This window comes from Pseudophryne corroboree, chromosome 5 (genome assembly GCF_028390025.1).
Source record: "Pseudophryne corroboree isolate aPseCor3 chromosome 5, aPseCor3.hap2, whole genome shotgun sequence".
Lineage (NCBI taxonomy): Eukaryota > Metazoa > Chordata > Amphibia > Anura > Myobatrachidae > Pseudophryne > Pseudophryne corroboree.
Window position 1 is genome coordinate 268,637,644 of NC_086448.1, and position 19,408 is coordinate 268,657,051.

General features: G+C 43.7%; 1 protein-coding gene across 2 annotated transcripts in view; it reads right to left on the reverse strand.

Moving 5' to 3' along the window:
• Positions 1-19,408, reverse strand: part of ANO10 (anoctamin 10) — a 565,272-nt gene that overhangs the window by 466,843 nt on the left and 79,021 nt on the right. For both annotated transcript variants that reach the window (XM_063922319.1, XM_063922318.1), the window contains exon 5: positions 6,968-7,087. In XM_063922319.1, the coding sequence (XP_063778389.1) occupies positions 6,968-7,087 (120 nt within the window). The remainder of the gene's footprint in view (positions 1-6,967; positions 7,088-19,408) is intronic.

The window sequence follows — 19,408 nt, forward strand, 5'->3', positions numbered from 1 at the left end:
ATGGCAATCCAGCCGTAAAACGAGCAAGCTTAATTGTATTCCAGATCCAGCGTGCAATAGTCTGCTTGGAAACAGGAACCCCAATCTTGTTGGGAGCATACAGGATAAACAGAGCCTCCGTTTTCCCGATCTGAGCCAAACTGGCAACACGAAATTTCAAATTTCAGACCACATCGAGATACTTCGATGTCGCCCAGGCGTCAGTAGCCACCGGCACCACAATAGGTTGTTCAAGTGAAACCGATGAAACCACTTTTGGCAGAAACTGCTGCCGAATTCTCAAAACCGCCCTATCTTCATGGATGATTAAACAGGGCTCTTGGGAGACCAAGCCGCCAACACAGACACCAGCCTTGCGGATGCCAAGGTCAACCGCATGACCACTTTCCAAGTGAGAAATTTCAACTCAACCATACTGAAAAGTTCAACCAAAGAAATTGCAGGAACTGCAAACCCACGTACAGATCCCATGGTGCCACAGAGGCACAAAGGGAGGATGGATGTGTAAGACTCCTTTTACGAAAGCTTGAAACTCTAGAAAGGAGGCCAATTGTTTTTAGAAGAAAACCGATAAGGCTGAAAACTGAGCTTTAACTGAGCCCAATCGAAGAACGCATCCACACAATCTTGCAAGAAAAGAATGGAGAAAACGATCCAACTGGAATTCTTCCGAGGAACCTTCTTGGATTCACCCCAAGATACAAAATTTTCTCCACATATGGTGGTAATGTTTTGACGTTACTTCTTCCCTGACTGAAGAAGAATAGGGATGACGTTACTGGGAATACCCTTTCCGGCTGGGATCCGACGTTCAATCTCCAAGTCGTCAATGGGAAACGCGGTAAGTCTTGGAACCCACACGGCCCCTGGTATAACAGATCCTCTTGCAGCGGAAGAGGTCAGGGATCTCCTATGAGTGATTGCTGAAGATCCGGATACCAGCCTTCCTTGACCGGTTTGGAACAATGAGGGTCATCTGCACTTTTGTTCTTCTTATAATTTTTCACGTCTTTGGAAAGAGTGGAAGTGGAGGGAACACATAGACCGACCAAAACATCCACGGTGTCACTAGGGCGTTCACCGCTATCGCTTGAGAGACCCTCGACCTGGGACAACATTTCTGAAGTTTCTTGTCGAGGCGAGACACCATCTTGTCTATTTTCTGAATTCTCCAAAGACTTGTCACTTCTGTGAAAACCGCTTGCTGAAGACTCAACCCTCCTGAACGGAGGACGTGTCCACCGAGGAAGTCTACTTCCCAGTTGTCCACTCTTGGAACGAATATCGCTGATAGAGGGCGTAAATGTTTTTGTCGCCCAGCGGAAACTCTTTCTGGCCTCTGACATTTTTTCTCCGGTTTTTGTCTGTAGAAAACCGTTATACACGGCCCTTAACTCTAGACCGTCAATGAGGCGACAAGTATCCTAACAGGACACTTGTCCTTAGTGAGAATTGCGCCGCTACCACAGGAGCGAGATACAGGTCCTGAAACCATGATTATCCCAGGTAGGAACCAGACCACTTATCCAACAGGTCCCGCTAAACACTCAGACCTGTAACCTACCCACTGAATGGCCTCGTAGGCCGCAACCATCTTTTTCAGCAACTGAAAGTATTGACTGATTGACACCGTTGCAGGTCCGCCAGACTCTGAATTCTCAGAGCTTCCCTTTTTTTTTTTTTAGAAGCAAATAAACACTCCTCAGTACTGCATCTAATAATATTGCCAAAGCCGATCACCGCATCGTTGGGACTAACAGGGATTCTGGCAACTCCTGTTGTTGAAGAACAGTCAAGGAGAAACAACGTTTTGCCCCATTTGGCTACTTCATCTCTCCGTAATTCGGAGAATGATCTAGTACAGAATAATTATGACTCCTTACTATTGAAGGAAACCCATCATACCGCCATCACCCTGGTGAAACGGTAACAACAATCCTGAATCGCAAACCACAGGTAAGCCTAATGGGGAAGATACCGTACTTAGACCACCTTACTCCACTTTCAGAGTGGAGAACCTTTCCATGAGAGATTCCCTCATGGAGTGTAAGTAGGAATATTGGGATTTGTCTGACTGAGCCGTCCGGCCACGGGAACACGAAAAAACTCGAACAGCAGCTTCTTCTCTTTGTTTTTTTTTTTATGACCGGAACAGCAGGACAATGACCTGATCCTGACACAACTCTAGTATTGCGTCATATACCACCTCCCTGTCATGAGGAGGATCGGTAAGGTTGATTTGAAAAACAAAATCAGTGAAGGGAACGTCTGGAACTCCCGTATGTCCCCCTAGGGATCCCATCCTTAACTCCCTCGTCCATGTCCTTTCCAGGACTGACTGAAGAGTTTTTTTAGACGTGGACCCACCGGTATGGGTCCCCGCAAGGTAGACCCAACGACCCGCGATGGACGTGGCAGAAAACAATGGATGATTTCTGCTCCTGTAAACCTGAAAAGGTAGCTGACCTCTTACCTCTTTTACCTTCCTTTACCTGCAAAGAAAGGGGAATCCTTATCTATTCGGTCGAAATGACTGCATTCTTCAACAATGCGTCACCAACCATTGTGAGGGAACATAGGGCAGGAAGAGAGACTTACCAGTTCTGAATACAAGCACTCCCCCCTGGGCATGCAATGCAAGTATAATCAAAGCAAACAAATAAAAAATCACTTAGCTTCCTGTAAACGATCCTTTGTGACAGGGCCCCGTGCAGAACAGGGGTCGACTCTCACTTTATTCTATCCACGGCGGGAAAAGAATAAACACTCGGACTCCTCGTGATGATTTGAAACCATCTTGTCACGGCTGACCTAAAGTTATTCAACAGAGCGACCAGCACATGAGAAGGAAAAGTTTACTTCAGCATTCACTATAAAAATTTTAAAACCACATATACACATATGTGATATACATATCTCATATTTATATATATATATATATATATATATATATATATTTATATATATAAACAAGTCCCAGTGTCCGGCTCTCTCCTAATGCTGATGTGCTGCGCCGGGTGCCCGCATGTACAATAGAATCCATAGATACACAAATATGCAGCACTCCTGGCGTCTTGAATAATCATTCTCACAGCACAGTAATAGTACAATGTTTCAGTGCCCTTTATTGTGGCACTTTCGTCAGGTATACCTGTATTCGTGCATCTGTGTATATATATATATATATATTTGTCAGGAACCGCAGGGTCCCTAGTGACATTATACATTCTTAATGTGTATGAAGCATGTACTGAATGCCTATGTTGTGGATCTAATCAGGAAACATTATGGTCGACATAAGACATAGTATTCGTGTCGACAACAGGGAGTAGTAAATGGGCAAAATAACATGTTTTGCGACCCCGAGGGGTCTGAGGGAAATATATCCATATTATTAATATTACGCCCCCACAATATTACTACGTCTGTGCTCGAGCCACAGATCAAAGCAACCGTACCATACATATACATATATATATATATACATATACAGGTATCGCTTTTTGAAATGCATCACATTTTATGTTAGTTTATACCCAGTCAGATTAGTTGGTGCCGACAGGGTCACCCACATACGTCTGTGTCTCCCATATAGATTTTTCTTTTGGAAAAGCATACAACTACCGACATGCCAACACTCAATTTTATGAATCAAGTACCATTAGGAGTCGGCGGTGCCGACAGAGGGATTCCCATAGCCATTTGTGGCAGCGCACCCCGACATGCCGACCCAGGTGTACTAAATACTGACTATACGGGGTAGATCCCAGTATCTGACAGGGAAAACACAGAAACCGTTAACCATCTAATTTACCACACGCTCTTTATATCTATATATATATATATATATATATATATATATATATATATATATGTACATAAATTGCACTAAACTACTGTGCCCCCCTCGTTTTACACTGTGGACTGTGCATCCGTGCTATGGTAGGGCCAGCGTCTCTGTGAGGAGGAAATGGCGCAGGATAGAGATGTGAGGGCTAAGCTACGCCCCCTTATCGGCGCGCTTCAGTCCCGCTCCTTTTTAAAAAAAATTATACTGGCGGGGGTCTGTATACAGTGCCTAAGCACTGTATACCACTTTGCCAGGCTAAAAAATATGAGGTATATTGCTGCCCAGGGCGCCCCCCCTGCGCCCTGCACCCGTGTAGTGTCGCTTGTGTGTGGCAGCACTGGCGCGCAGCGCGACCGCTGCGCGGTACCTCAGAGACACTGAAGTCTTCTGCTGTCACTGAAGTCTTCTCTATTACTCACCTGGCTTCTTTCTTCTGGCTCTGTGAGGGGGGTGACGGCGCGGCTCCGGGAACGAGCAGCTAGGCGAACCAAGTGATCAGACCCTCTGGAGCTAATGGTGTTCAGTAGCCTAAGAAGCAGAGCCTTGAAACTCACAGAAGTAGGTCTGACTTCTCTCCCCTCAGTCCCACGATGCAGGGAGCCTGTTGCCAGCAGTGCTCCCTGAAAATAAAAAACCTAACATAAAGTCTTTTCAGAGAAACTCAGTAGACCTCTCCTGTTATGTATCCAGTCTCTCTGGGCACAGGATCTAACTGGAGTCTGGAGGAGGGGCATAGAGGGAGGAGCCAGTTCACACCCATTCAAAGTCTTAAAGTGCCCATGTCTCCTGCGGATCCCATCTATACCCCATGGTCCTTTTGGAGTCCTCAGCATCCTCTAGGACATATGAGAAATCCTTGGAGACCAGAAGTTTCTGAGACACTCAATATACCCTGTCTGACGCCAACAATCATTCCATGATGAAAATGAACAACTTAACAAGCTAATATTTTCAAAAATATTTCACCATAGTAGATATTTAAATTTGATTTAGTATATTTTTACTAACAAATAAGCACATTTATGAAAGTAATAACTGCGCATCAAGCTACTATTTTACAGGATTTGATAAAAAAAAAAAATCAGCAATATTGGGAAATTGGGGACATTTTTTAGAAAATATGTTTTTATAGTTAAAAAAAACTTTACTGTGTTAGTTAGCTCCATAATATATATATATATATATATATATATATATATATATATATATATATATATAGATAGATAGATAGATAGATAGATAGATAGATAGATAGATAGATAGATACGAAAAAATTTCTTCCACCCCGCGCTCAACCCACCAGCAGCAATATGGAGAAAGTCCCTGTTAGTGAACTTTCAAAGAATAACATAAACAAAACAATAACCAATTGCGCTTGGTATAACTTTAAAACACTCAGATTTTAGTATTTCCAGTAGCTGTTCTTCCACGGTGTGGATTCTTATAACTGGTATCACCTGCAAGTATACCCTCACACCAGAGAACACACCCGAACAAAAAGAATGCCAGAATGGCCTAAATTAGATATGATACCAATTTGTTTTTATTAAAAAAAACATATAGAATTCCTTAAATTCATATGAACATTTTTTTTACAAATAAAAGGTTCCATACATTCATATAAACATTCTTAAAAGAAATACATCCAGATACAGTCAATAGGTTTTCTGTTCAAGCCTTTAAAGAACACCCTCACCCTTATAGGTGTATATTCTGTAGGGTGTACTGATGAACTAGATAAGAGACCGTAACTGATTCGACCCAACGCGTTTCGTCAGAACGACTTCATCAGGGGGTTCTGTATGGTATCACAAAAAAAGGAACAAATGCCTTCATGGATATAAAACATCCATAGTCCATATATATAGGACCAACTTTTAATAGAGATGGATAATTCACCCAGAATGGTTGTAGGATGGTAAAACCAAGCATAAACGCATACGCCTTTAAGGGTATTCAGCTAGTTAATGAACCTGATTGCAGACTCTTTTCAGTTTGTATGCCGGGTCTGCTAAATTTGAACCTGCAGCCAACAGGAAAGAGACACAAGTAACAGCCAAATCCAAAATCTTATTTATTTGACTAAATGAAACTACTGTATCTATCACTCTCTAATTACACTTCTTTTAGAACTTTTATTTTTCCCATGGATCGCATTACTGCTGTCTGAGGACGGGGAGAGACTTGGGTGAGGCACAGTCAGCAAGAAGATTCTCTTCCCACAGCCATGGGCAGATGATTCTCCCCACAGCCCCTCAATGTGGCTCTTGGGGGCTTTGGGGAGCCGGCGCTGCAGTGAGCAATAAGATTTTGTTGTGTGGATCACACTTAGGTCTACAGTGTCTAGATCGACCACTATTGGTCGACAGTAAGTAGGTTGACATGGTTTCAAGGTCGACAGGGTCTCTAGGTCGACATGCACAAAGTCAACATGACAGAAGGTTGACAAGAGTTTTTAAAAAAATGTTGGTGTCGTTTTCTCCGTAGAGTGACTGGGAACCCCAATTAGTGCACTGTGTCCCCTCGCATGTCTCGCTTCGCTCGCCACGCTTCAAGCAAGGTGCCTTGCTCCACTACCGCTGCGCTCGGCACAGGTTACCATTCCCAATTGTAGTCCAAGTGGATTGTAAAGCATGAAAAAGTTCAAGAAATGAAGAAATAAAATGTGAAAAACTCGACCTAAGTGTGGTCAACCTAGAGACTGGATACCAAGATTTTGGGCTGCAGGAAGAGATTTTCTTCCTGCTGTCACAGACAGGGAGAGCAATAGGAGACTGAGGGGCAGCGCTATGTGTCAAGAGTGGCTAGTCAAGCCACTGCAGGAAGGTTACGTTTCAAAAACCTCAGGTGAACATTTCTGACATGGTCACATTAGACATGACCATATCATGCAAGTGCGTAACAAATTCTGCATGCTTTTATGCCTTGAGTTGCCGCCAGGTGATTAGCCGATTAGATATTTGTAGTACGGGCTACTAAAGAGGCCACTAAGCATATGCATTTTTTATAGCTATAGTATAAAACATTATATATTTCAGTCTATGGATGTTGTCAGGATAAGGGGGGCTTAAAACAGTATAAGTCTGGTTGGTAGGAAAGAGTAATGTATTCTCTCACCTATAGGCTGGAAGCCAATCTTGATTTGGCAGTACCACTGTAAAGAAAGTCGCTTCAAGTTTTCTTGGTCATGAAGTGGAAACACCTGAATTAATATACCACTGGTCTCCATTCTTCGGACTAAAAAAAAACAAAAACAAAAAAACTCAAAAACTAAAATTAATTGTTGTAAGTAATATTATAATCTAAAAACGTAAATATATAAGTTTTACCTATAAAACAACATAAGCAGAAACATAAGCCGTGTAATAATGTATACCTGTATTTAGTCAACATTTAAAAGCAAGAATATTTATTTCTACTAAGTGGAATTGAAACTAGCTCACACAGATTTGCCCCAGCACAGTGATAGGTAGACGATACACTCGGCTGCCCCGATTTTATTTGTTTGGTATACAGTATAGCAGTGATAAGGGACTGCTGCTGTCAGAGCCGGCCCTAACCAATATGATGCCCTAGGCAAGATTTTGGCTGGTGCCCCCTAGCACCACCGCTGGTTCCACCTCTGACCTTGCACCTCTTTCCCAGCACCATCACCCCTCACCCATAGCAGTCCTTATTTTGGTGTTTGTACCCCCTATATTTTAAATAGGAACAGTTCACACATTTGGTGCACAGCTCAAAAAGGGGTGTGTTTTTGCTGGCAAGGGGCATGGGCACACAATAGTAACCCCAATTCCAATTACACCACACAGTACTGCAACTTTATTCACATTTGATCATGCGATAGTGTCCATAATTCATATTACATCCCACAGTAGTATCACTTTACCTTATAAATGTTACTACTCACAGTAGAGCCTCTTATTTACATTACATCACACTGAATTGCTCCTTATTCACATTACACCACACCCTATTGCTCTTTATTCACATTAGACGACACAGTAGTGCCCTTTCTATACGCAACGCCACATAGTAGAGCACCTTATACACATAATGCCACACATTAGTAATGCATTTATACACCTAATTCCACACAGTAATGCCCCTTACACATGAGACACCTTATTAATGTCCTTATAAACATAATGTGCCTTACATATTATGACAACCTTTATTAATGCCCTTTTACACATAACGTCCCTTACATATATGCCGCACATTATCAATGTACTTATACACATAATGACACACATAGTGCACTCTACACATTTGCTGCACATTGTTAGTGCCCCTATACACATAATCGAGAATTGTATGTAATAATGTTTACAGCTCCTTTTGGAGCTCTTTTGTGGTGACCAGTCAGTTGCAGAACAACCTAACTTTCCCTACCTTACTCCGTGCCACGGGATTCCTCAGCCTGGTGGAGCCTGGCTGTCCGTGGCGTGTTGTTAAATTGGCGTCTTCCTGCCGCTGCGTCCAGTGGTGAGAGACGTGGAGCTGGAAGGTAGGGGCGGTGTGAGCGGGTGACGTCACGCTACGCTCGGCAATCGTCCGGTTGTGAGTCTGTAGTTGTTATCTTCTTTCTTGGTCAGCACTTGTCCATCTAACACGTTTCATGCTATTTCCAGCACTTTATCAAAGATGGATTAGATTAAAAGCTGTGTATTTTTATACGTAAAAATAAGAATTTACTTACCGATAATTCTATTTCTCATAGTCCGTAGTGGATGCTGGGGACTCCGTAAGGACCATGGGGAATAGCGGCTCCGCAGGAGACTGGGCACATCTAAAGAAAGCTTTAGGACTATCTGGTGTGCACTGGCTCCTCCCCCCATGACCCTCCTCCAATCCTCAGTTAGGATACTGTGCCCGGACGAGCGTACACAATAAGGAAGGATTTTGAATCCCGGGTAAGACTCATACCAGCCACACCAATCACACCGTATAACCTGTGATCTGAACCCAGTTACCAGCATGATAACAGAGGAGCCTCTGAAAGATGGCTCACAACAATAATAACCCGATTTTTGTAACAATAACTATGTACAAGTATTGCAGACAATCCGCACTTGGGATGGGTGCCCAGCATCCACTACGGACTATGAGAAATAGAATTATCGGTAAGTAAATTCTTATTTTCTCTAACGTCCTAAGTGGATGCTGGGGACTCCGTAAGGACCATGGGGATTATACCAAAGCTCCCAAACGGGCGGGAGAGTGCGGATGACTCTGCAGCACCAAATGAGAGAACTCCAGGTCCTCCTCAGCCAGGATATCAATTTTGTAGAATTTTACAAACGTATTTGCTCCTGACCAAGTAGCTGCTCGGCAAAGTTGTAAAGCCGAGACCCCTCGGGCAGCCGCCCAAGATGAGCCCACCTTCCTTGTGGAGTGGGCATTTACAGATTTTTGGCTGTGGCAGGCCTGCCACAGAATGTGCAAGCTGAATTGTACTACAAATCCAACGAGCAATAGTCTGCTTAGAAGCAGGAGCACCCAGCTTGTTGGGTGCACACAGGATAAACAGCGAGTCAGATTTCCTGACTCCAGCCGTCCTGGAAACATATATTTTCAGGGCACTGACAACGTCTAGCAACTTGGAGGCCTCCAAGTCCCTAGTAGCCGCAGGCACCACCAATAGGTTGGTTCAGGTGAGACGCTGAAACCACCTTGGGGAGAAACTGAGGACGAGTCCTCAATTCCGCCCTGTCCGAATGGAAAATCAGATAAGGGCTTTTTCAGGATAAAGCCGCCAATTCTGACACGCGCCTGGCCCAGGCCAGGGCTAACAGCATGACCACTTTCCATGTGAGATATTTTAACTCCACAGATTTAAGTGGTTCAGACCAATGTGACTTTTGGAACCCAAAACTACATTGAGATCCCAAAGTGCCACTGGAGGCACAAAAGGAGGCTGTATATGCAGTACCCCTTTTACAAACGTCTGAACTTCAGGGACTGAAGCTAGTTCTTTTTGGAAGAAAATTGACAGGGCCGAAATTTGAACCTTAATGGACCCCAATTTCAGGCCCATAGACACTCCTGTTTGCAGGAAATGTAGGAATCGACCCAGTTGAATTTCCTCCGTCGGGCCTTACTGGCCTCGCACCACGCAACATATTTTCGCCAATTGCGGTGATAATGTTTTTGCGGTTACATCCTTCCTGGCTTTAGAGGTAGAGGCCACAGATCCTCCGTGAGCATCTCTTGAAGTTCCGGTTACCAAGTCCTTCTTGGCCAATCCGGAACCACGAATATAGTGCTTACTCCTCTCCATCTTATCAATCTCAGTACCTTGGGTATGAGAGGCAGAGGAGGGAACACATACCCTGACTGGTACACCCACGGTGTTACCAGAGCGTCTACAGCTTATTGCCTGAGGGTCCCTGGACCTGGCGCAATACCTGTCGAGTTTTTAATCATGTGGAAGACTTCTGGGTGAAGTCCCCACTCTCCTGGGTGGAGGTCGTGCTGAGGAAGTCTGCTTCCCAGTTGTCCACTCCCGGAATGAATACTGCTGACAGTGCTATCACATGATTTTCTGCCCAGCGAAGAATCCTTGCAGCTTCTGCCATTGCCCTCCTGCTTCTTGTGCCACCCTGTCTGTTTACGTGGGTGACTGCCGTGATGTTGTCCGACTGGATCAACACCGGCTGACCTTGAAGCAGAGGTCTTGCTAAGCTTAGAGCATTGTAAATGTCCCTTAGCTTCAGGATATTTATGTGAAGTGATGTCTCCAGGCTTGACCATAAGCCCTGGATATTCCTTCCCTGTGTGACTGCTCCCCAGCCTCGCAGGCTGGCATCCGTGGTCACCAGGACCCAGTCCTGAATGCCTAATCTGCGGCCCTCTAGAAGATGAGCACTCTGCAACCACCACAGGAGGGACACCCTTGTCCTTGGTGACAGGGTTATCCGCTGATGCATCTGAAGATGCGATCCGGACCATTTGTCCAGCAGGTCCCACTGGAAAGTTCTTGCGTGGAATCTGCCGAATGGGATTTCTTCGTAGGAAGCCACCATTTTTCCCAGAACCCTTGTGCATTGATGCACTGAGACTTGGCTCGGTTTTAGGAGGTTCCTGACTAGCTCGGATAACTCCCTGGCTTTCTCCTCCGGGAGAAACACCTTTTTCTGGACTGTGTCCAGGATCATCCCTAGGAACAGAAGACACGTCGTCGGAACCAGGTGCGATTTTGGAATATTGAGAATCCAATCGTGCTGCCGCAACACTACCTGAGATAGTGCTACACCGACCTCCAACTGTTCCCTGGATCTTACCCTTATCAGGGAATTGTCCAAGGAAGGGATAACTAAAATTCACTTCCTTCGAAGGAATATCATCATTTCGGCCATTACCTTGGTAAAGACCCGGGGTGCCGTGTACCATCCATACGGCAGCGTCTGAACTGATAGTGACAGTTCTGTACCATAAACCTGAGGTACCCTTGGTGAGAAGGGTACATTTTGACATGAAGGTAAGCATCCTTGATGTCCCGAGACATCATGTAGTCCCCTTCTTCCAGGTTCGCAATCACTGCTCTGAGTGACTCAATCTTGAATTTGAACCTCTGTACGTAAGTGTTCAAAGATTTTAGATTTAGAATCGGTCTCACCGAGCCGTCCGGCTTCGGTACCACAACAGTGTGGAATAATACCCCGTTCCCTGTTGCAGGAGGGGTATCTTGATTATCACCTGCTGGGAATACAGCTTGTGAATGGCTTCCAAAACTGTCTCCCTGTCAGAAGGAGACATCGGTAAAGCCGACTTTAGGAAACGGCGAGGGGGAGACGTCTCGAATTCTAATTTGTACCCCTGAGATATCACCTGAAGGATCCAGGGGTCTACTTGCGAGTGAGCCCACTGCGCGCTGAAATTCATTGAGACGGGCCCCCCACCGTGCCTGATTCTGCTTGTAAAGCCCCAGCGTATACTGAGGGCTTGGCAGAGGCGGGAGAGGGTTTCTGTTCCTGGGAACTGGCTGATTTCTGCAGCCTTTTTCCTCTCCCTCTGTCACGGGGCAGAAATGAGGAACCTTTTGCCCGCTTGTCCACGAAAAGACTGCGCCTGATAATACGGCGTCTTCTCATGTTGAGAGGCGACCTGGGGTACAAACGTGGAATTCCCAGCTGTTGCCGTGGCCACCAGGTCTGAAAGACCGACCCCAAATAACTCCTCCCTTAATAAAGCAATACTTCCAAATGCCGTTTGGAATACGCATCACCTGACCACTGACGTGTCCATAACCCTCTACTGGTAGAAATGGACAACGCGCTTACACTTGATGCCAGTCGGCAAATATTCCGCTGTGCATCACGCATATATAAAAATGCATCTTTTAAATGCTCTATAGGCAAAAATATACTGTCCCTATCTAGGGTATCAATATTTTCAGTCAGGGAATCCGACCACGCCAACCCAGCACTGCACATCCAGGCTGAGGCGATTGCTGGTCGCAGTATAACACCAGTATGTGTGTAAATACCTTTTAGGATACCCTCCTGCTTCCTATCAGCAGGATCCTTAAGGGCGGCCATCTCAGGCGAAGGTAGAGCCCTTACAAGCGTGTGAGCGCTTTATACCCCCTAGGGGGTGTTTCCCAACGCACCCTAACCTCTGGCGGGAAAGGATATAATGCCAATAACATTTTAGAAATTATCCGTTGTTATCGGGGGAAACCCACGCATCATCACACACCTCATTTAATTTCTCAGATTCAGGAAAACTACAGGTAGTTTTTCCTCACCGAACATAATACCCCTTTTTTGGTGGTACTCGTATTATCAGAAATGTGTAAAACATTTTTCATTGTCTCAATCATGTAACGTGTGGCCCTACTGGAAGTCACATTCGTCTCTTCACCGTCGACACTGGAGTCAGTATCCGTGTCGGCGTCTATATCTGCCATCTGAGGTAACGGGCGCTTTAGAGCCCCTGACGGCCTATGAGACGTCTGGACAGGCACAAGCTGAGTAGCCGGCTGTCTCATGTCAACCACTGTCTTTTATACAGAGCTGACACTGTCACGTAATTCCTTCCAACAGTTCATCCACTCAGGTGTCGACCCCCTAGGGGGTGACATCACTATTACAGGCAATCTGCTCCGTCTCCACATCATTTTTCTCCTCATACATGTCGACACAAAAGTACCGACATACAGCACACACACAGGGAATGCTCTGATAGAGGACAGGACCCCACTAGCCCTTTGGGGAGACAGAGGGAGAGTTTGCCAGCACACACCAGAGCGCTATATATATACAGGGATAACCTTATATAAGTGTTTTTCCCCTTATAGCTGCTGTATAGTTAATACTGCGCCCAATTAGTGCCCCCCTCTCTTTTTTTAACCCTTTCTGTAGTGTAGTGACTGCAGGGGAGAGACAGGGAGCTTCCCTCCAACGGAGCTGTGAGGGAAAATGGCGCCAGTGTGCTGAGGATATAGGCTCCGCCCCTTTTTCGCAGACTTTTCTCCTGCTTTTTTATGGATTCTGGCAGGGGTTAAATGCATCCATATAGCCCAGGAGCTATATGTGATGCATTTTTTTGCCATCCAAGGTGTTTTTATTGCGTCTCAGGGCGCCCCCCCCCCAGCGCCCTGCACCCTCAGTGACCGAAGTGTGCTGAGAGCAATGGCGCACAGCTGCAGTGCTGTGCGCTACCTTGTTGAAGACAGGACGTCTTCTGCCGCCGATTTTCCGGACCTCTTCTGCCTTCTGGCTCTGTAAGGGGGCCGGCGGCGCGGCTCTGGGACCCATCCAAGCTGGGCCTGTGATCGTCCCTCTGGAGCTAATGTCCAGTAGCCTAAGAAGCCCAATCCACTCTGCACGCAGGTGAGTTCGCTTCTTCTCCCCTTAGTCCCTCGATGCAGTGAGCCTGTTGCCAGCAGGTCTCACTGAAAATAAAAAACCTAATCTAAAACTTTCACTAAGAAGCTCAGGAGAGCCCCTAGTGTGCACCCTTCTCGTTCGGGCACAGAGATCTAACTGGGGCTTGGAGGAGGGTCATGGGGGGAGGAGCCAGTGCACACCAGATAGTCCTAAAGCTTTCTTTAGATGTGCCCAGTCTCCTGCGGAGCCGCTATTCCCCATGGTCCTTACGGAGTCCCCAGCATCCACTTAGGACGTCAGAGAAATCTTTATTCAGCAAAGGTCACTTCCGGTCCGGAAGTGGTAAAAACAAGCGAGATCCGCATGGTTAAAAAGAGAATGTTGAAAAAAGGGGATTAAGCATTTCTTAAAAATTAATACAGGCACCACACTTAAAATATAATGATGTTTCTTATAAAAAGACATTTAATTCAATGTCAATATTATGACCACGTGGTTGTAAAGTTTGAAGCTCAAACATCCATTTGCTTTCATTTTTCTTAAGTTCAGTGACCAAGTCTCCTCCTCTCCAATTATTTTTAACTGTTTGGATTGGAAAGAATGTCAGCCCAGTTGGGTCTTTGTTGTGCTTTTCCAAAAAATGGTTGGATAAGCCATGAGTTGTGAGTCCTTTTTTATATTATAAATATGCTCAGCAAATCTGATTTTGGCCTTTCTTTTAGTTTCGCCTACATATTGATGTCCACATGGACAGGTGGCAATGTATATAATACCTTCTGTGTCACAGGTGAGATGATCAAAAATTGTGTAACTTTTTCCAGTGGTGAATGATGTAAATGTGGATATGGGTTGAGTGGATTTTTCTTTGTTGTTCTTGCATGCTTTACAGTTCAAACATCGAAAGTATCCTTTTGTCTGCTTAGAAATTTGCTGAATATTGTTCCTTAATGTACTCGACACTATTGTCTGTTTTATATTTTTAGCCCTTCGGTATATCTGTGGTTTGGTCGGCAATATTGGTTTTAGTATATCATCCAGTAGAAGGATATGCCAGTGAGTTCTTATCATTTTTTCCACCACTTCTGTATTGCTATTAAATTGTGTAATGAAAGGGATGAAAGAAACCGGATTTTCCTTCTTCTTTTTGTATTTTAGTAATTCACTTCTCTCTATTTGTTTTACCTTGGTGATTTCTTGTTCCAGTTTCTTTTCATGATAACCTTTTTCCATAAATTTTATTTTCATCTCTCCACTTTGTTCTTCAAATCTACTTAAGTCTGTGCAATTTCTTCTGAGTCTATGGAATTCTCCCCTTGGAATGTTGGAGATCCAATTTTTATGGTGATTACTTGTTACTGGAAGCATATTATTTCCATTTACTGTTTTAATGTGAGTCCTTGTATGTATCGTTTGGTTGTGAATGTATATTTCTAAATCTAAGAATGTGATCTTTTCTTTACTTGATGTTGTATCGAATTCCAGATTGATTAGATTGTTGTTGATGTATGTTTTGAATTCTTCCAATTTTTCTTCAGTCCCGCTCCATATGAAAAAGATATCATCTATGTATCGGTACCAACATCTGAGGAATTTGGTATATTGGTTGTTCATCCAGATGTGATCATCTTCCCACTTAGCGAGAAATAGGTTGGCATAACTTGGTACTAGAGATTCAATCCTACACACTGTAAAGGTCCACACATCGACACTTTCAAGAAATTACTTGAGGAAGAAATAGAAAAGATTCCAGATCATCAAAAAACAAAACAAAACATTTCTAAAGAGAAAAGAGCTTTAAAAGAATTGAGAGAAGATACCACCATAGTTATCAAAGCGGCAGATAAAGGTGGAGGAGTAGTCATCATGGGACGCCAAATGTATGAAAAAGAAATTGAAAGACTCCTCTCAGATTCAAAAACATATGAGGTTCTAAAACAAGACCCCACCGCCAAATATCTCCAAGAGTTAGAAGTACATCTGGAAGAAAGGCTAGAGATAGGGATTATAAATAGAAAGGAATATGAATTCATCTTGGAAAAACATCCTAAAATACCCACATTTTACTGCTTACCGAAAATCCATAAGGATTGTAAGAATCCTCCTGGCCGACCAATTGTATCCGGAATAAATTCTGTTACATCAAACTTATCAAAATATACAGATTTTTTTCTTCAAGAACTAGTTACTGAACAGAAAATTACCTCCAAGATACCACAAGCATACTACAAAAACTGGAACAAATACAATGGGAAGACAACTTCATACTCTGTATGTTATGATTCTGATACTCAGGTCAGGGGTGATCTTATAGAGTAGGACCTGAATACCAGAACGTAATGCTGGGAAAGGGGAATGGAAAGGGAATAGCCCCTGGCACCCTATCTCCGTTGTCTCGCCCGTGCTGTCAGTACACTCTTGCGAGACTATGGTTGCTTGGGCCCATGGCAGCCGCGTTTGAAGGGCGGATTACGTCTGCCCAACTCCGATGCCCCCTCAGGTCTTAATGAGAGACAAAGAGTGAACCGAGACAGGGTGATAACAAGGGGCCCTCTAACTGAACAACAAAGCCAGGGGCTACTAACAAAGCTGAAACTAAAGTATGCGCGGATTTCCGCCAGGGAAAAGAACAACAAAGGAAATGCTGTCCACACGCCGACACAATACTTTTGTGTATCGGCGGTGACAGCATAAGCAGAACCCTCTGCAAAACACCAGTGACAGATATAACCAAGGAATACAGCGGTCTAGGCCGACGGACGCGGCAGAGCCGCTACTCACGGAACCGGTACAAATACTGGCAAACGGACAGGAACCCCCAACGCTGCCGACACAGATTCTCAGAACTGGAGGACAGGCAGAATCCCAAACGACAGACCGGTGGACACCAAGAGGCCAGAAACTCGACCAGGCATAGGCAAAGCCACAGGACTTCTGGACAGGAACGCTTCACGGCAGGACACGGGATCAGAAACAGGAATCGTCACAGGGACTGACACAGGAATCGACACAGGAAGCAGCTAGACAGACACTGCTAGACTGGAGGTCAGGAACTGGCAGGAACAAGCTCAGAACTCAAGCAGACTGGAAACTTAGAAATATCACCAGCGTCTGTGAATTGCACTCAGCCAGCATATAACAGAGAGGCCTAATTAATTATGTCATGCAGCTGCCCTGTTGCATGACTCCAAACTGACAAGATGCAATTAGCAGCCAGGTGAGGCTGAACACATGGGAACAGACTGCAATTACACAGACTGACCACTGACAGCAAACAATAATCCTCTAAACCAGAGCAAAGGGAAATCCTGGCCTGCAAGAGAACTATAAACATAAAATAGGAATGAACCACTACCTGTGGTTCATAACAGTATCCTCTCCTTAAGGGAGAGCTCCAAGCACCCCATGACACCCATGGGGAACATAAACAGAAGTATAACATAAAATACCTAACCGACATGCAAAACAGGAATGAGCCACAGCCGTGGCTCATAACACTGTACTACAGATGTTAAATCCCTGTACACATGCATTTCGCATGAGACAGGATGTGCTCACACCAGGTTTTTTTTTTCTTTCTAACAACACAAGTTTAACTAATCAACAAATAAATTTCATCTTGGCGAATATTGAGTTTGTACTAACACACAACTATTTTTGGAACGGTGACAAGTTCTATTTACAAAAATGTGGCACGGCCATGGGGACATCTCTAGCACCAAGTTATGCCAACCTATTTCTCGCTAAGTGGGAAGATGATCACATCTGGATGAACAGCCAATATACCAAATTCCTCAGATGTTGGTACCGATACATAGATTATATCTTTTTCGTATGGAGCGGGACTGAAGAAAAATTGGAAGAATTCAAAACATACATCAACAACAATCTAATCAATCTGGAATTCGATACATTATCAAGTAAAGAAAAGATCACATTCTTAGATTTAGAAATATACATTCACAACCAAACGATACATACAAGGACTCACATTAAAACAGTAAATGGAAATAATATGCTTCCAGTAACAAGTAATCACCATAAAAATTGGATCTCCAACATTCCAAGGGGACAATTCCAGAGACTCAGAAGAAATTGCACAGACTTAAGTACGTTTGAAGAACAAAGTGGAGAGATGAAAATAAAAATTTATGGAAAAAGGTTATCATGAAAAGAAACTGGAACAAGAAATCACCAAGGTAAAACAAATAGATAGAAGTGAATTACTAAAATACAAAAAGAAGAAGGAAAATCCGGTTTCTTTCATCCCTTTCATTACACAATTTAATAGCAATACAGAAGTGGTGGAAAAAATGATAAAAACTCACTGGCATATCCTTCTACTGGATGATATACTAAAACCAATATTGCCGATCAAACCACAGATATACCGAAGGGCTAAAAATATAAAACAGACGATAGTGTCGAGTACATTAAGGAACAATATTCAGCAAATTTCTAAGCAGACAAAAGGATACTTTCGATGTTTGAACTGTAAAGCATGCAAGAACAACAAAGAAAAATCCACTCAACCCATAACCACATTTACATCATTCACCACTGGAAAAAGTTACACAATTTTTGATCATCTCACCTGTGACACAGAAGGTATTATATACATTGCCACCTGTCCATGTGGACATCAATATGTAGGCCAAACTAAAAGAAAGGCCAAAATCAGATTTGCTGAGCATATTTAGAATATAAAAAAAGGACTCACACCTCATAGCTTATCCAACCATTTTTTGGAAAAGCACAACAAAGATCCAACTGGGCTGACATTCATTCCAATCCAAACAGTTAAAAATAATTGGAGAGGAGGAGACTTGGTCACTGAACTTAAGAAAAATGAAAGCAAATGGATGTTTGAGCTTCAAACTTTACAACCACGTGGTCATAATATTGACATTGAATTAAATGTCTTTTTATAAGAAACATCATTATATTTTAAGTGTGGCACCTGTATTAAATTTTAAGAAATGCTTAATCCCCTTTTTTCAACATTATCTTTTTATCCATGCGGATCCCGCTTGTTTTTACCACTTCCGGACCGGAAGTGACCTTTGCTGAATAAAGATTTTACGTATAAAAATACACAGCTTTTAATTTAATCCATCTTTGATAAAGTGCTGGAAATAGCATGAAACGCGTTAGATGGACAAGTGCTGACCAAGAAAGAAGATAACAACTACAGACTCACAACCGGACGATTGCCGAGCGCAGCGTGACGTCACCCGCTCACACCGCCCCTACCTTCCAGCTCCACGTCTCTCACCGCTGGACGCAGCGGCAGGAAGACGCCAATTTAACAACACGCCACGGACAGCCAGGCTCCACCAGGCTGAGGAATCCCATGGCACGGAGTAAGGTAAGGAAAGTTAGGTTGTTCTGGAACTGACTGGTCACCATAAAAGAGCTCCAAAAGGAGCTGTAAACATTATTACATACAATTCTCTTTTTTTCAGGTGCCACACACAGAACATTAGCGCTTGTTTAATGCACCCTAACACTATCTTTTTTCTAACAAGCAGCTCATTCACAGCGCAGGAGACATCTTTTTCTTATACCTATACACATAATGACACACATACAGTAGTATCCTGTTACACATATGCCGCACATTATTAATGCCCTTATACACAATGACACACATAGTGTCCCTTACACATATGTTGCACATTATTAATGCATTTTTACATGACACACATAATGTTCCTTACACATA